Consider the following 19,443-nt stretch of genomic DNA (forward strand, 5'->3'; position numbering starts at 1 on the left):
ACATTTTCATTTATTTACAATGTTTCCTGCAGAGTCGGGGTGTGGTATCATCTAGGAATCATCCTAAAATTAATTTTAAGGATCTCAATGAATGCCTATCTTTTCATTTGCCCTTGTGGCACGTTAAATCTATGAATGTGGTCCTTATTTGATGGAGTGAATAGATTTTACTGCTGTCTAGTATCCCACAATTTTATCATCTCTCAATGCCATGCTTATCCACTTTTCCACCTTTTGCCACTTTGTATAATTCTTTACAGCACCTTTTTTTTCCTCAGGGGAACTATTATGCTGTTTTTACACATGTTCATATCTATAAAGCTCTTGCTTTTATTAGAAGGGGAAAAAAATTACAGCAATGTACTCGGGCAGTAGGTGAATCACTGTGACCTCGCCATTGCTCTGTTTTCTCATGAAGTACTTTCTCCATTGAATCACAGAAACAGATGTTCTAACAACACCATGCAAAATCCTTTGTCATCTGTCAAAAAAAGGAAAAGAAGCTGTGTCTTAACATTAGCAGATGGATTCTGTACCAGTGTGGTACCAGGTTAACTTTCTATCACAAATAATTCAAAGCCTATTTAAGGATGCTGTGTGTCCCACCAATCCTAGCTGTTTAACAAGATGTTGGGTCCTGTTCTCTCATTTTATAGCTCCAAGTTCTCCTCCACAAGCCCTCTCTGTAAAACAGTTGTTGGGTGTCACTGTGAAGTTGTCATGGAAACCTCCTCTGGAGCCAAATGGAATTATCCTCTATTACACAGTTTGTGTCTGGTAAGATTTTTCTGGAAGTACTTCTGAGGATAAATGTTAATCTGTAACCTATCAGGAATGTTGGGTTTTTGTTACACAATATGTTGAATACATGTTTTGGGAGAACAAATATTCATCCAGCACTTAAAATACTGGACTTTTAAAAATGCTAATTCAGACTAGCCAAAAAGTGGGGGAATAATTTCAGCATTTTGTAAGCATTTTCAACTTTTTTTCCAAAGGTTATGCTATAGTAAGTGAATTCAGATTTAAACTAGAGCATGATGCCTATTTTCATTATATTCTGATTAGGCCAGCTGCAAGGCAGGGTGCAAACCCATGCTGAATTGTGAAGGAGAATTGAAATAGGCTTAAAATAGAGAAATAGACAATATTGCCTCCCTTTATAAAGAGTGTGTAAGAGCCATGTTCAGAGTTTTCATATGTGCTATCAATTATATCTACTTCATATTTTGTATTTATTACATTCATAGCAAACACATATTTTTAACAGATACTTTTCATTTATTGTGTTCTAGTTTTTTCTATCTAACCTTTTTTTTATTATTTTTTTCCTCCTGTCATATTTTTTCACCTTTACAAAGGAGTTTTGTCACTTTAAAACTTGCAGCTTCTGTCCTATTCCTTGCAAAACATAGTTTGGTCTAGTGATGTGGCATCTCTTCAAAGATCCATAACTGCTACAGGGAGTGAAAATGGTTTTATTGATCACTTTTAATATGTTGCACTTATGCTTTATCATTTTTTTGCCATTGCTAAGGTGCAGGAACAGTAAATACTAAAGTGTATAAGACATGAACCAGATGTGCAAATCTTCAGTTGTTATAGGCATATTACTTTTAAGCTTACTTTATTTTATTGTTGTTTGAAAGTTTTGGGGTAGGGTTTGGCCTCAGTCACTACTATTTATTTTTTTAAAATTTCTAGTTAAGATGATGATAAACTTTCCAGAAAAGTTGAATTTATCTTCTCTTGTTAATTCTGCTCTACAGGGAATGTCTGTTGCTCTTTAAAATAATGACTGTCCTCAAGCTAGGGAAGAGTTACTGTATGATAAGGGCTATGTTTTTGATGCACGCTGTGTTCAAAGACTTGAGGTTATGCAACTTTTCGTCCTTAATGTTCCCTTATAACCTACTGCTTTTGTTACTGTGAGAAAAGATTTAGACATAATTATTTTAAAATAACCCCCACTCTTAAATGATCAATTTTTGTAAATATTGCACTTAGGCAACCACACAACTTCCTGCTGTAAGCCTTGCCCATATTCTTTTTGCTCTGTCTTGTCTGTCCTTACTGTGCCATGTCTAAATTTAGAGAGTCTTTAAGTATCATGTTAAGGCAAGGACATTGGAGAAAATCTCCCTTTACCTTCAAAGGCGTCAGAACTTCACTCCTTCCCTGGCAGGGAGCAAGGGGTGTGGAGGAAGGAGAGTAATTTTAAGTATTTAAAAGAGTTGTCTATACAGTTTCATCAAATGCACTGCAGGGGGAGATTTGACGAGGCAAATTGTCGTGCCATATAGTTGCTGATCTTGGGAGGTATTCAGTGTATTTTGGAGGAGACTGTTAATCCCAGCGCTTCTCAATTAGGCAGAAAGAAGGTTACTATAGTTGTTAAATAAATGTTCCTTCACTTAAATATTTTGCAACAGTTATAGAGAATTTGGTAAGCTTTCTTTAGATGATTTGGAACAAGGATCCACAATCAATGGAATAGAAAGGGTGATATTTGCAATGTTTTCAGTTATATTTCATGGAATTTGTCAGAGGTGGTTTTTGGTGCTAACAAGTAGTAAAGCCAATTTCTTCTTTCCTTGAGCCCAAAACCTCATACTCCTCAAATGTAATTTTAGAGTATTAAAGGTTCAATTAACAAAATTGCTGATCTTCTATGTAGCTATTGTTTTTTGCCATTATCTTTTTCTGCAAATTTTTTGTGAGATACTTATTGACTAGGTCTATTTTGAGATATAGATTTTTAAGAAAATATGGTACCTGTCTTTGTCAACTGGAATGATGCAATTTCTTGATTTTGTGTTGTCTGCATTTTTGAAAAAAATGTGTTTTAAAACCTTATATTATTTTTCTTCAGTAAAATTTATTGGCATAACTTTTTCTGCTAGGTACAGGTACTTTCTCACTGTTTGTGGAGGCTACACGCATTTTGATCAGTGTTTTCTTATTTTTATTGCAATCTCTGTAGTTTCTAAACAGAAAATCAACTTCTCTTGAAATACCTCACGTTTTTGCTCTTCTTTCTGTGCCTCATTGTGGAAATGTTTTTTGGCAACTCAGATGTAAGAATGCAGTTACTCAAAGTGAAATGTTCGCAACACTAAGCTATGGATTTTCTTCTCTACTTAAATTATAACCAGATACGTATTTCCATACTAAGAATACATTGGGCAAAGATCCAGGAAAAAATGTCTTTATGTCTTTCTTTATGTATAGAGTTTGATAACTGCAGCTGCAATCTCTTGTAAATTTTACTGACTATTAAAAATGTCAGAAGTTTGGGAAAAATGTAAATGTTAACTTTCTCTGTTAGCAAGAGTGTTTCCCATGTCAAGTGACATACCACTCAAAATCAGAGAGTTAGGATTTTTTTTTCATTCTCATAAATTTTTTCATTCCAGTTGTTTTCCAATGTAACCTTATTTAGATATATTAGATGGTGATCTTTGCCAATGGGACAGTCGTTCTGTTATCAAAGGATGAAAGCCTAGTAATTTTGAAACACTTTTCTTTTTTTTCTTTTTTTAGTATTAGAACACATTGTCATTTGTAAAGAGTTTCATGGTAATTTCTGGAGCAAGATATTTGGTTTTAATTATCAAATTATCATCTCTTTATGAAATGCTGTTAGAGACACAGGACACCTACTCATACAGAAATCTTTGAAGGAATGGAATGTTAGGTTTTTATTTTCCTCCTATTTCTTTCTTAAAAGATTATGTTAACTTTACCAGGGATACAAGACTTTTTGAACTCAAGTTAGTTATTTCTGTACCTTATTTTACTTTCTGATAATCATTTCATACCTATGCTAATACCAGTGTTTTATTAATGTTACATCTTACAATCTTTCTAGGCGGGTTTTGACCTGACCGGAGTTCCATTCTGATCCTCTGCTACATTCCACCAGAATTAACTCAGCACCAGCTAATTCCTGTTCCATATCATCTTCTATTATTCCATTTATAACTTCAGCCTTCTGACCAATTTCACAGAGTCACAGTAGGGCATGCTCCCTGCTATAATCTTTTTATATTTCGCTATTCCTGTCCAGGGAGACAGTTTAGTTATGCCCTACTGTGTCCTTCCCAAGGGTACCACATAACCATTTGAAAGCAGTTAATAGATAGAAATACTCCTCCTTAACATTTCATATAACCATTGTCTTTGTTGATGTAATTTGCAAACATATTTCTGTGGGTTTTTGGGGTTTCTTAATTTTTTTAAGAAACAAAATGGAGAGCCCTACTGTGATGCAATGATACAAAAATTATCTTTTCACCATAACAGAGAAAAAGTTATCCTAGCCTCTTTTAAAAACCTAAACTACTTGTATTTAACATGATACTGCATTTTTCATTTTTGCAAAAAAATGCCATAATTATATATATAGAGAGAAATGGTGTGTGTATACAATTAATAAAATACATTTTCTTTAGGAATAAAATGTCAAAGAGGAGTGTAAATGTAACAGAAACATCACTGGAATTCACAGACCTAGAATATAACTATGAGTATAATGCTTACCTAACAGCAAGTACAAGATTTGGAGATGGCAACATAAAAAGTGACACTATAACATTCAGAACTTCTGAAGGAGGTAAGCTTATATACAGTATAAACCTTTCTTTTCATTCAGCCTTAAAATTCTATCAGTCTTATTTAAGTTAATAAAGCCACTGAAGTAAAAGTGACATTTGACTTGTAAAGGAGAGACATTCTGCTTGTCTCTGTGGCTCTGTCTTTGCATATACAAGTATCTGTGGCTCTATAAAATTATAGTAGGTATTTCTATTAATTTACTGAGAAAAAAACTTAGCATTTCTCTTTGGGACACATGAAATCCAAATAATTTCATTCTAAACTTTGAAATAAATAATATTATTTTTGTAGTATATTTTAATAGAACCTTACTTTAAGCAGCTGTGACACAATTTCTGATAGGGAAAATACTTAGAGTATGCCTCTTAAGTCTGAAATATTTTTAATTTGAAAATTAACACTTTAATTGTACATTGATTTGTTTATTCCATTTTAATTGTTTTATACTTCCAACATGGAAAGTGACTTTTATACAATCGTATGATATGCTGTGCTTTGGAAGTCATTCAGTTTACGTTTTGTTTCTGGTTTTCCATCATTCATATTGCTCTAATCTGTTCCAAAATAGATAGTATGCAGGCATACTTCAGAATCACTGCATAGATATCAACAATTCCCCAGTGCACAACCACTTGCAGGATTAGCATCTATCTGAGCCATCCCTCCAAAACCTGTCTACGTCATCAGGTTGTAGATATTCACCGTTGCTATTGAAATGGGTATGGGAGTATGAATTCACTTTATTGGGACAGACTTTAATGAGCTGGTCCTGGGCTTTCCCCGTTCCCCCTCCAATTAATATTTTAATATTTTACACAAACTAGAGCAGCACAAAGCAAGAGAGATACATAACTCATAGTGTTCAGTGCTCTACTGCAAGTTCTGTAGAGCACTTTCTTGGATGGTGAGAAATATGGATTTAAATTCTCCTGAGCTAACTTAAGGATTTGAATTTAACTCTCCTACATCACTGTGTTACTGAGAATAACCATGTGCTGCTATCTTTATAAACAGGAGGAGGGACTAATGGAAGAAGACTTACAGAGGTCTTCCTGCACATTTAATAGGATGAGAAAAGAGGAAACAAGATAAATTATTATACTGTCCAAGCTTAAGTATCTGGTTTACCTAGACAAGTTGGGGGCCTAAATTCTGTTTATAATCAGAGAGAAAAAGCTTTAAATTTAGGTTTTGTGAAATAAATCCCTTTTTTCCCCTACTAATTGTATTTGGAGTATAGACACGTAACTCAGTCAACTTACATGTCTGCAAATGAATTTTCTATGTGCACATAGCAGTAAGTACAGGACAAATTCCATAAGAAAAAAATTACAAATGCAGCTAAATACAAATATGGTTGAAAAAAGTGTTTTAAAAATTCATTTTACATATATAGTTTTATTTCATTATTTTGTGAAGCAGTTTCTACACCATAATCAGAAATACATTTAATTTGCCATAGGATGTTGTAAAATCTACTAGAGTGGATGAACCTTGGGTGCTAAAGTGTACAAAACCTTGAGGTACAAAAGCTTTAGGTACGCTAAAACCTAACATTTTTCCAGCACCAAGTGATCCACCGAAAGATGTTACATACAGAAACCTTTCTTCCACGTCAATAATGCTATTCTGGTCTCCTCCTCAAAAGCCTAATGGAAATATACTGTACTACTCAGTTTATTTCAAAAACAATTCAGGAATATTCATACAGGTAAGCTTATTTTTATATTCTTTTGTAGAAGTCAATGAGATGTTCTAATAATTACTTAAAGATTAAATCAGTTTTATATTTATCAATAGGTTGGTTTTTCATATTCCCTTCATCATGATGTAGTTTTTAACCTTCCAAAGAAAAGCACAACTTGTAATCATATATGTTACATTGTGCATCTCATTGAGCATCATATCTTATAAGCATTAATGGCAATAGGTTTTGTTTAATATTCCATTATGCAAATAATGTGTGTATGTATATATATATATATATATATGTATATATGCACACATACACCTAATATATATCTACATACTTAACATTTGTAGTGAATAGGCTCATGATCCACTACATGCATGGCACACCCTCAAGAGTGTTTCTTTTAGTCTAATCTATCAACTTGAGTAAATTTCTGGTTCTGGTTTTACTTTTTAATACATGTTTGTACAGTATTGAAAATATGAAGGTAATGTGAAAGTAGACAATGCTTTTTTTCATATTTTTCTTACTCTCAAAAGGAAATGAATGTTTAGTATATTGAAGCAAAAATATTGTTATTCTGAAGTTAAACCTTAAAAGACAAAATCTTATAAATAATATTGAGATACATTTTCATTTAGTTTTTTTGCTGTTGCTGCTTTTGTCCTTAATTATGCAACACACTTATTAATCTCTTCTGCTTTCTGTGAATATCTTATGGTACAGAACTATAATAAGAAAAATAAACTTTACAGTTTTTTGGTCACAAGTTTTACACATTTGGAAGAAAAACAAGAAATATAAATTCATTTAGAAAATTATCTACGGAAAATAACCTTGACTGAATCAGTTTATGACCAAGATATGTTTAGGGTGAGGTATGCACGTTTTTGAGGATAACTAGAAAAAATGTTCAAAAAAGTTAGAAATAGCTGTGAGTGAATTACTGCTGGCATACTTCAGTGTACACACTTCTCTGACTCCTGTGCAAGTGTGTACTCTCTGGGCTCTACGTAGTTTCACGTGCAAGCAGGACTGTGCCATGAATTCACATCCTGATGAGATTAAAATTGGGGCTACAGTTCAGATCGTAGACTGTTTGCACACACTGCTACAGCAACAGCTTTTTTCTTAAATCTCTGGACAAACTTTACCTCAGTGCACCACCTGAGCTAACCCATGCTATGAAGGACATTTCAAGCAATTTTAGAGGAGAACTATGGATTTGGATTATTCCTGCCTTTAGGAAGGTACAACTCTTGTTGAGATGAATGAGTAAGGTGATGTTGGCACACTGAGAGAGAGATCTAAAACCCCCTGGGATGTGCCCAGGATTCTGGAAATAAAAGGAAGATAGGGAAGATGAAGCACAGTAGCACTGGCCCTCAAGGTGAGGGTCCAGTTTTATTATCATGTGATGCAGTTAGGCCAGGAAAGGATGGTGGCATGAGTGGAAGTTAATGCTGCTTTGGCATATTTTATGTTGTCAGAAGAAAAGTGCTGACAGTAGTTCTGCCTCTGTGTGTGGAACCTACCATTTTCATCCTTTTGACTTTGATTTTTATCCCATCCCTCTGCCCTCAGAAGATAGGTTTCAGCTGCTGTTGCATCTGTCTCTTAATGCCCATGGGTTATGAACATTGATCTCTTGAATCATGATTAAATCTTAATTTGTCTGCTCCCTTTAGCTCCTTCTGTCCTTCACATCCTGTCTTTCACTGTTTAGCATGGCAACTACCAATCTATTAGGACTGCAGTCCTAATCTGTACCTTGGCATTCCTGTGAATGCGAGACAGCTTTCAAACAGGTGAAAAAAACCCAATTAATTTCTGTTAGATATTTTCTATTACTCCTTTTACAACAGAGAAATGCATGTGTGAAAGTCAGCCTGACATGTGACTATATATATATATATGTGTATATATATATATGATCTATACAGACAGTTGTAAGCTGCATGAGTATGCATACATACATACATACATATAGCTTACAACTTTCTGTAACTTAGAAGTATGACCATGTAATTGCAGAGTCTGTTGCTAAGTTTTGTATTGCACACATTTAGAAAGAAAGAATCCTTGGCTGTGTCAAGATCACCATTCTACTTTTGTTTAACCAAACTGTATTTTCAGTTTGAGAAATTATACAGGAGAATTGAAAAAGTGGGTGATTTTTTCACATTTCACATTTTCACATTGTGGGCAGCCATTCTCTACCAGTCTTTTCTCTGCTTCTTTGTCAGGACATAATGTCAGAGGTTCAAGTCTTAAAGCATAACTTCTAGATGCCTGAATAAACACCCTTGCTGAAGAATATCAAGCAAACTAATATCTCCCAATGCTCTCATAACCTGAAATAGATACAGAAGTCATACTAAACTATTCTGTTGTCTCAATTTATCATTGTCTGTGCTATTCTGTTGTCTCAATTTGTCACTTCTCACACATTCTCAAAATACTCAAACATATTAAAACCTAATTAATATAAACCACTGACTATTAATATGTTAAAACTAGGAAGTTATTTGTTGCAGAGTGAAGCATTTTGTTTAGGAAAAAAAATCCCAAATACAAAAAAAGACCTGAGATAAAAGATACAGTTTACTCCTTGACTTGATGCAGAAATTTGAGTTTTCTGTCAAAAAGGGAAAATTTATGTACCTTCATCAGTCAGAGAAATAATCTATAGTTTCTTTGCTTTACTGGTCTACATGAAAAATAACACTGCAGCTGTCCAGTCAGAAGGCCTGGGATGCTCAGACCTAAGGTTCAAGACCAGAATAACAGAAGGAAATATTTAGTGATGGAGATTAGATTTAAGGATTTGGGTAGATGAGTGGGCTGTTTCTATGGGGATGCTGACAGTTGTAAAAGAAAATGTGTCAGAGAGGGAGGAATGGCTGGTAGCCAACTAGAATAAACCATCACCTGCATTAGGCTAGGTTCCAGGCCAGCTTTTTCTTTCATTTTTTGCTGTCATAGATCTAGGGAAATTGCTACTTCTGGGTGTATATACCCTGTCCCAGTGCAGTAAAGATATGACATGTATGCTGACAAAGAGTACTTCCTTCATAGATGACATGACACTGTACCTCTTCTTCACCTCACTTCTCTGTGACACTGCTGGGTTCCTACAGTTCAAGATTGCACTGTTTGCAATAGCAGCTTTGCAAGTTTTGTTCCACAATGCCTTGCCTGGTTCTTGAAGCAATCATAATGCCCATACTCTCAGTCCTATCAAGGAAATAAATCACAGATTCAATGGAAGTAACTTTCTCATGGCTAAATATGAATCTATGAAATATATCATTGGCTTGAATGAACTCTGTTATTCAATCTCTATACTTCTGTTTTGATTACCAAGAAAGTGGAAAGGTGCTAATTACAATCATAAATAAATTGGCTTGGATGAACTCTGTTATTCAATCCCTATATACTTCTGTTTTGATTACCAAGAAAGTGGAAAGGTGCTAATTAAAAACATAAATACCTGCTTCAATAAGTTTCCCCCAGTGTAGGAATTTCAGTACAGATGAAAGCTGCCAAACAGGGGAACCAGGGGCAAGGACCAATCATAAATAAATAAATTTCCCCAGTGTAGGAATTTCAGTACAGATGAAAGCTGCCAAACAGGGGAACCAGGGGCAAGGACTGAGAAAAGTCTGTGATCCTTCTAGCAACTGAATATCTGACCCCAAATCATCCAACCTCCACCTCAAGCAAAGCAAAATGAATATGACTGGATACAGTTCAGAGTGAAATTCAACTTGGTCTACCCTTGGGATCCAGACAAGGGATGAAAACAATGTCCTGTAGTACTTAACAATCAAACATTTTCTTTCACCGGTATGACCAAAGTAGGGATAAAAAGGGGAACTTCCCTACAATACACCACAAATTTAAAAAAAGCTGGTCTCAGAATGGTACAGAAGACAAAAAGGAGATAACTTCACTTGGGTTTGTACTGGAACAGTGAATATTACACTCCTTGAAGGATGGTTGGGATTAGCCCTCACAGTGTCACCACTTTCACCTGATTCCCAGAGACAAGCATGTGATCCTCTGACTCAAAACAAGAATGCAATACAAGGAACCTAAAGAAGAAAACAGAGCAGGGGTAAAAGCCTAACAGTGAAGGAGAGCATCACTGTTTTCCTTATGCAGCTAATTACAGCTTTTTGCCACTGCAAATGTCTGCCACTTCCTGAGATGAAGAAGATCCCAGTTTCTGCTGACACTTTCATGGCTTGAGTGTATTGCTTACATGTAGCTGCTTTTAATAATCTGATACTTTGCTATGTCAAAACTTCTTTCATGTATGGATGAAGAAAGGGACAGAAGGAAGAATTTCTTCAGCTGTAGCCAAAGTTCCTAAGCTGCTTGCTTTCATCTGCAGCCACAGTTAATTGTAAAACTTCCTAAAGTGTTCTATCCCCAGGGTACAATTAGTACAGGTTTCATCTTTTTTCAGTTTGTACCCACACAGCTCTTCCTGCTCACTGTTTCTCTTAATTATGTGTTCCTTTTTTTTCCTAATATTTTGTCATATCAGTAGTTTGAGATATCTCCCCTCCTTGGGCTCCTCACAGTAAAGGAACTACCTCTTAAAATAGTATTTGTTGACCCACCAAAACCCTGTTATTCATGTTGGTTCACTGAGTCCTTAACTGTCAGACAGCTGACTAAATTGTAAAGGTCTTTTTAAACTAAGAGTTGAATTTTCAGCTGTTCATACCAATAAACTCTCATTAAATCTAGGATCAAAACTTGATGAGGTAGTCTTGACATTTTACCTTGAAAACTCAGGTAATTATTTAAGGTCTTATTTTAAAAAGCCCTGATTATTACATGTTGTTTTAAATTACTAATCGTTGCTAACAATAATAATAATAATAGTAACAACAAGAGGATGTTAGAATGCTTCCTCTGGGCCAGATGATGTTTTCTGTCATACCCTGCTTGTGTATCAGAAAGTTTAACTAAATACCTTAGAATCTGATCCACTGTTTCCTGTATCTTACCAAATGTAACACAAAGCACTTTCCAGCCTTTTTCAGTTAGGTATGAAGCTAGTATGAAATCCAAACTACTTCTAGAAGAAAGTCTATTATTAAGGTGGAATATTTTGTATTTTGACTGATGTTGACATAACCAAATCTATTTGGCAAAACTGACAGTGTGCTTATGGTCAGTTAATGAGTGGATACAAAAATTTGTACTCACAATTTGTGGAGCTTCTGTTCTGCATTCAAAACAATGGATTAAGTTTTCATTGACAACCTGTTTACTTATTTATTTTATGTCAGTACTAGTGACTGCAGGCAAAACTGCAGGTCTTCAGATACAGGCGCAAATATCTCAGGGAAATGAATGAGAGTATCACCTATTGTTTTCTGCAAAAAGAAAAATATTTCGCCCATAAAAAAATTCGGTGAAGTCTTGAATTAGATATATAAATTGATATGTACTGGTGGCAGACATCAAAATTGCATACTGAACTATCAGTTTGCACAGTATGGATTCAACTGTGTGATAAAGCATATCACAATGACTTCTTCAGTAAGAACATTCCTTATGAGAAATGTAATCCATTTTTCAGCTGCAGTTTTAGCATTCCTGTACTTATATACGGTATTTCTAAATTGTAATACCCAAATATTTCTGTTGCCTTTCTCTTGATTTAGTAAGTTTGCTCTCACAGCCTCTCTTTTTCAGAAAAAAAATTCCTTGAAAGCTAACTTGCATTTTAAAGTAGAGGCTTTAGTAAGTTTGCTCTCACAGCCTCTCTTTTTCAGAAAAAAAATTCCTTGAAAGCTAACTTGCATTTTAAAGTAGAGGCTTTAGTAAGTTTGCTCTCACAGCCTCTCTTTTTCAGAAAAAAAATTCCTTGAAAGCTAACTTGCATTTTAAAGTGGAGGGTGTGGATTTGATCTAACACCAAAAATAGAGAGCAGGCCAAATAGCTGGAATTCATCAGGGGGTTGGGCAAAATCCAGCTCATCCTGAAAATATTGCTATGTGGAAAAGTTAGGATTTCTTTGGTCCTGAGAAGTGCTGTCCATGCCATTTGCTCTATGAGGCAATGTGGCTGCTGGAGAGAAATGCTACGGGCTCTTTGAATCAGCAGTGAAGATTTGACTTGCTACCCAGTGCTTGAGCTGAATGTGTTTGTGGGCTAAATATCTTCTCAATAATTTTCTAACCATGAACTAAACTGTGTTGGATCATCTGAGTCAGGTTCCTGTAAATCAGTGGATGATTCAACACATTCAACTTCAATTGATTCAACTAATGTGGTATAGCTGAACTTACATAAATAATAAGCTTTATATTTTTTCTTTTCATCTTCCAAAATTGTTGATTCTAAACAGGAATAGCCTCCTTAGAGGTGCTGATCTTTGCTGCACTAACTTGTTGCTGTAGTCACAGTATTGATGACATTTTTTTATATAGTTCAAAAGACAGTGGGACTAGGTTCTGCTGCTATCCTTTCAGTAGCAAGTAAATGCACAAAGAAAAAAAAATTCTGTTGATGTCTTCAGTTTAACATGGTGCACTCACTATAGACATTTCCATAGAGATAATGGCATGGTGTTACTCCAAGGGACAACTAACAAAAGGAACAGTTTATCAGGGGGTGCAGTGAGATCTCTGCCACTGAAAGTTTAAAGTTTAAAATCTACTCTCATAAAAATAGATTAAAGAGAGAGAAATCTTTTTATTTGATTAATAAGGAGCAGCCAAGGCATGTGTGATTCATGTAATCTATAAACAAGTAGCAGATGCTATTATTTTTGTCATTTTCTTGATGAAATATGGATAAGCACACTGCAATATTACAGTTTTAATCCTTGAATTGGCATTCAACAATTACAAACAACAGAAGAAGCCAATCATGTACTCTGCAGTACTTACAAGGAGTATAAATAAACATCATACAATCAAGTATTTCAGAAAAAATCAGTACTCATTAGGAGTCAAAACATAGGTTTATGTCTTCTGAGTGCTATGGTCAATCACATCTGCTGGTGATGGTGGTGATGGCTAAATGGGGAACTAGAAAGAGAAATCAATGAATAAAAACCATTTTAAGTGGTAACATTTTCTTTTATTTCTCTCTTTAGAATTTCACAAGTTATGGTAATGACAGCAACCTCAGTGCGTCTCCATTTGTAGTGCTGGATGACTTGGCAAAATACAGCCATTATACTTTATGGTTAACTGCAAGCACAGCATTTGGAGATGGAAACAAAACCAGTGAAAAAATAGATGTGTATACAGATGAGGATAGTAAGTTAATAACTTTTTTAGTGCTCATTGTATATCAGTGCTTTTATTAAATATTTATTAAATATTGTCTAACTTAAAAATTAATGTACTGTTATGATGGCAAAGTTAAATAAAGACCATTAAATGTGGTTTTCAATGCTGCAGTATTTATCTTTGCAAGGAAGGAATTTTGATCTGTGTCTTTGAAGTACTAAGAACATAGCGCACAAGCCTCTGTGGATACAAGCAATAAAATTGTCTTAAGCTTTAATTAAGAGTTCTCCTAAACAAGTTTAACAGAAATGATTATTCATATATGCCTTCAACAATTTTGCTTTTGATATTGAAACACAAATTATTTTTAAAAATTGTAAAAAATGTGACAACTGACACTTTCGTACTAATTATATTTTGAACAGTTATTTCTGGTTGGGGTTTGAATGTTTTATTACTGTAATCCATGCATTTAATTTTTTGCTTATTATCTCTCATAGTCCCAGAAGGTTTTGTTGAAAATCTGATCTATCAAAACATTTCCTCATCTTCTGTAAATGTAAGCTGGCTTCCACCATCCCAGCCAAATGGCTTAGTCTTCTTTCATGTTTCTCTAAGTTTAATGCAACTGGGAACCAGTAAGATATTATCTTTCCATACTCACAACACAAGCATAATTTTTGATGATCTGGAGAAATACACTGATTACATTCTGAAAATCACACCAGCCACTGATAAAGGAGCTTCTGAACGGCATACTCTAAATCTTCATATAAGAACTGATGAAGATGGTAAGATTAAGATATTTTATTAATTCCTAAGGAAATGTATAAAAAAACCCCAAATAACTTTCTAAAAGAAAAAAAATGTTTATTTTTCTTGTTTCACTTAAAGTGTTTTTGTAATACAGTTACACAAACAACTACCACACATTTCTATTTTAAGACTGTGAAATAGAATTTTTCATTGTAAATCATATTTTTCTGAGTTTATCCTTGTTTTTCCCTTTCTTATTTCTTCATATAGTCCCAGAATCAGCGCCTGTAATGAAAACATTTTCAAATCTCTCAACTACCTCAGTTATGCTTTCATGGGACCCTCCTGTTAAGCCAAATGGTATTATAATACATTATGATTTAAATCTATTTGGGCCAGAAAGGAATAACTCATTCTCTACCACAAATAATTTTATAATTTTGGAAGACCTTCTGCCATTCACATTGTACAGCATTTATGCAGCTGCCAGAACAATAAAAGGACCTGGTCCATCTGCTTTTCTTCAGTTCTACACAGATGAGTCAGGTGAGCAAACTCAATTATAAACAGCTTCAAAATATCAGGTCTATTGCAGCATCCATCTTAGATCTGAGCATCAGACTTGTTGATATGAAGGATTAATTTTCCATTGGTCTGTGAGTGAAGAGCTTTCAGACAAAGGAAGCACTGGAAGGCAAGTGTTTCCTGAGTGCTCCTCCTCCTGCCACAGTGCTCAAAAGGAGGTCACATTCTGCATAGGATTACAAAAATAACTCCATGAAGAAATATCTTTTGCCTTTGGAATGTGTTATGCTTTTCAAAGTGTCAGGGATTTTGAGGCAAACAAGAGTACCTTTCTCTTCATCCTCCCATGTAATTGATAAATGATAAAACATGGAAATATTTCTGACACATTCACACAGTTCTCCTGTACATGGACCTCCTCTCCCCTGCATGGTAAATTATACATATTTTAAATATATGATGAGTTGTGCTCCATATATGGTGTAGGAAGCAAAGGATATCCCATTCCAGTCATATATGTAATATGACTTCTGACGAATATTTTAGTTCTGACAGTAGGGATGTTTAAGTGATTAATAGATTTGTTAGATCTCTTCTAAGATCCCTTACTGTCTAAACATGTATACTGGATTAATGGAATTTGTTTTATTTCAAAGAGGAAGAAAAAAGATTGAATTAGCAATGAAGTACTGTTAGCTTGAGCTCAGATACAAATGTTAACAAAAGTGCCTATGCTCTCCTGCATGTGTTGTTTTGCCTGGAGTATTTGTGATTTGGTACTCAATAGCATTTCTCTTTTGCAGTGCCATTAGCTCCACCCCAGAATTTGACCATTATCAACTACACCGCAGATTCTGTGTGGCTAAAATGGGATCCAAGTCCCCAGTCAAATGGTGTTATTATGAGATATAATTTTAAGATTTATCAAAACAACACTGAAAAACTATATTTTTGGGTATGTTTATAATTAAGAGTGTATAATCTTTTAAAGTATTTTTTCATGCTTTAGGAAAAGAAAAGATGGCAAATATTTTAAATGTCTACTTTGCTCCCAGAATTATGAAGAACCTATAAATTCCTATTTGCTAAGACAGTTTATTTTCCTTCCCACCGTATCTGCAATTCAATTTTTCAAATTAAACAGAAAAATAGTTTGATTTTAATGTGCTTTGAATTTTCCTTCCCACCATATCTGCAATTCAATTTTTCAAGTTAAACAGAAAAATAGTTTGATTTTAATGTGCTTTGAGCTTCTAATGTTTCATTAACAGTGAGATTTATTAATCTTGGTATTTTAGTGTAAGCTTGATGTTAGAAAATGACAGAAGTTAATTGCTTTGTGTCTACCTTTGTTTAACTGTTTAGTATCTATGGACTTTCAAGATTCAAAAAATTTTTCCATCTTAAAAAATAGTAAAAACTGTTCAGAGGTCTCCATTAAAAAAAAATTGAATAAGAATTGAGTAAATTGTAATTGAAGTAGATACTATAGAAATGGGCTAGATGGGGTGGAGCTCTGAGTAACCCAGTCTTATGGAAGATTCCCTGCTCACATTATGGGGGTTGGAACTGGATGGTCTTTAAAGGCTCCTTGCAACCCAAACCATATGAATCTGTAATTTTATGATATACAAAATTTGATCAAGGCTTAAATCTGATTGCTTGGGTGGCCTCAAGGAATGCTCCATGAGCTGCAAAGGCAGCAAGCTGAGGTCAGGATTGCATCTCAAGCTTAGCAGCTACGTAGTGAGCCCTGTTCATCTGAGATGCTTGTAAAAGCTGCAGGAAAAGACAGTGTTGCAGTGAGGTCTGCTGTTATTCCCCATTGTGGGAGGAAGTGCTGGCATCATCCCAGTTTCTTCTATAATGCCTGAAGGCCACAATGTGCACGTGAAAAAGGAACAGTGGATTCTACAGCTAGCTACCTTTGAAAACAAATTCTTTGGGTTTTCATAGAAACCACCAAAGATCTGTAAGAAAGTAGAAGGTGAGAGGGGTTGATGTGAAACTAGAAATAGTTTTCAGTATTTGACTGCGAGCTACTCAGAGTGGAAGAGGCAAAACAATGGCTGGAAAGCTTCTGTTCATTTCATTAGGTCCAAGATGAAGGCTACAATGTTTCTAGAGATTAATTGTGTACTAATAATATTTCCTTCCCTAAGAACATTTCAGGTTCAAACCATGAGGCAAACATTGTTGGATTAGAACCATACAGCCCCTATTTTATCAGTGTCTCTGCATTTACCAAGCTTGGGAATGGCAATCAGTTCAGTAATGCTGTCCAATTTACAACAATGGAATCAGGTTAGATATGACTTTTTCTAAGCTGCAGTTCTGAGAGTTTTAAATATATTTATATTTGTTTTCCTTTTATGCTTGAACACAAGTCTTCCTCTTCTCTCTGAAGAAAACATAACCTAACACTATCTCATTGTCTCTTGCCTGTGTAGCACCGATTCACATTCCTATTGTAGACTATGTTTGAAGTCTGATTTCGGAAGTGTAGAATTAAAAATGTCCTCATCTGAAATGAGAGGCTTACATGGCTACTATAAATCTTTTAATAGCAGCACAGATAAAGGGAGGAAAATTAGATAGGTATCAGTCTTTGGAGATCAAAGCAAAAATTCAGATCTCTATGAAAATAACTGAAACATTAGCAGTATCAAAAGCAGCTGAACAAAAGATTGGCAAATGAACTGGAAATTATATTAGACAAATAGAAATTTCTAACTTTTTTTTTTTTAGAATTTATTTTAGGTAGGAAGATAGCCACTAAAATTGAAATACATAACATTCACTAAAGAGAGCCTGTGGGTTTGTGAAACTGGCTGTTGTGCAAAACTGTATCTCCTTTACCACATCAGAGCAACCCCCAAGCTCTGCAAGAGCTGTCAGTGCCAGGGAACAAACATGGGTTACAGGGCTCCCAGTTTCCTCTACACTGTTAGCAAAGGGAGCACACCTCAAAAGAAAAAGATCCCATATGATGACTACAGGTCTGCCAAGATCATGCTTCCAGTGAAGATTCTTTCCAGAACTGGTAAAGAAGAGTTTCTGGGGAAGAGTTTTGCAGTTTATTGTACCAAAGAGTTACAACACCGTCAGAAATCTGGACCATCACTGAGCTGGTTCAGTTTGTCTCTTTGACTCCTGCAGCTGAAGGTGGTCCTCTTCAAAAGCCATGGTCATCCATCAGTTGTTTCTATTCATCACTGACATTCCATACTTGTGGTACTTTCTTCATGTCTCTTTAACCAATTGTTCATAAATAATATCTCTATTTTCAAAGTGATTTTAGTATTTTCTACCTTCATTATATTTTATGAGCATTAAAAAAATTTCTTTTACCACTACCAGCAAATAGATGGGAAACAATAAATTGAAAGAATTTATATGAAAGCTCTGAAATCTGCCCAGTGACTTCTGTACAGAGAAATGTAATATAGTGCCTGAAAGAAATAAGGCTGACAGATTTATAAGAAAACAGATAAATAAGGAACTTCTGCTGTTGATGGTGTTGCTATGTGTATGGAGTAGGTATATACAGTATGTATACTGTATATGTTCTAGTACACTGCATTTAATAAAACGTAGGGAAATATGAGCAAAAAGGTTTTTTTGGGGAAACAAAACTGAAGCCCACAATTAGGAAGAAGCCAGATAGATGGCCTCTTCTCTCTCAAGTACTAACATCAGTCACATTCATAGCAGTTGGAAAGTAACCATCTAATGAGGACAAGGTCATAGTTTTGCTCTTTCAATGTGTTTTTTTATTAATTTGTCTGACACTGCAGTGTTTGACTCTTGCTATGAACACTGGGTTTGCTTCTCTAATGCTACTGTTGTGTGATTACAATTCCAGTTGTGTGTGCATGTTAATCTTTGGTGCCTGTGTGTCCTTTAAGTGCCAGATGCTGTACAGAACATTCGTTGTATCGCAATGAGTTGGCAATCGATCCTAGTGCAGTGGGACCCTCCTGCTTCAGCCAATGGCATAATTACACATTACATCATAGCAATTGAAGGAAATTCTACAAATTTTTCATCTTATGATACACTGCATACTTTTAGAAATCTGCTTTCCAACATTACTTATCAAATAAAAATAAAAGCTGCAACATCTGCTGGTGATGGTGAAGAACAGATATGCAATGCCAGTACACTTCCAGAAAAAGGTAAATAATTATTCAAGTTAATTTTTTGTTTAATTCAAATTATGACTATGAAACAAGCAGGTATGAAAAAACTTTCAATACAGGGAGTTCAATCATTCTGTTTATATTTCTTGCTAATAGTGAATGAAGAGAAACAGGGCTTCCTCTTTCTATTGTTTTAGAACACACCTAGTGATGAGAATAAGTTGCCATTTTTAAAAGCACAGTGAGAACACCTTTTTCTGTGTGAGTTTGAATAGTTATTTTATTAATTTATGATCACCTATTATTTTTTTGTTGTATAATATCTGCCTCATTCCTAGTGTATTTAGCAGATTTGAGACTGTATCTCTGAAAAAAATTTTAGGAGTGAAATTTTTGTTGTTTTGCTTTTACTAGCAGACAATGGTATGAATTCAATAGCAATAA

The 19,443-nt window shown here is 34.8% G+C and overlaps 1 protein-coding gene across 4 annotated transcripts in view; it reads left to right on the forward strand.

Moving 5' to 3' along the window:
* The window catches only part of PTPRQ (protein tyrosine phosphatase receptor type Q), a 125,851-nt gene that overhangs the window by 47,148 nt on the left and 59,260 nt on the right, over positions 1 to 19,443 (forward strand). For all 4 annotated transcript variants that reach the window (XM_039704215.1, XM_039704216.1, XM_039704218.1 and 1 more), the window contains 9 exons: positions 657 to 777; positions 4,455 to 4,615; positions 6,183 to 6,328; positions 13,438 to 13,603; positions 14,077 to 14,367; positions 14,603 to 14,878; positions 15,661 to 15,812; positions 17,020 to 17,161; positions 18,766 to 19,035. In XM_039704215.1, the coding sequence (XP_039560149.1) occupies positions 657 to 777; positions 4,455 to 4,615; positions 6,183 to 6,328; positions 13,438 to 13,603; positions 14,077 to 14,367; positions 14,603 to 14,878; positions 15,661 to 15,812; positions 17,020 to 17,161; positions 18,766 to 19,035 (1,725 nt within the window). The remainder of the gene's footprint in view (positions 1 to 656; positions 778 to 4,454; positions 4,616 to 6,182; positions 6,329 to 13,437; positions 13,604 to 14,076; positions 14,368 to 14,602; positions 14,879 to 15,660; positions 15,813 to 17,019; positions 17,162 to 18,765; positions 19,036 to 19,443) is intronic.

Source organism: Passer montanus, unplaced genomic scaffold (assembly GCF_014805655.1).
Source record: "Passer montanus isolate IOZ18808 unplaced genomic scaffold, ASM1480565v1 scaffold17, whole genome shotgun sequence".
Lineage (NCBI taxonomy): Eukaryota > Metazoa > Chordata > Aves > Passeriformes > Passeridae > Passer > Passer montanus.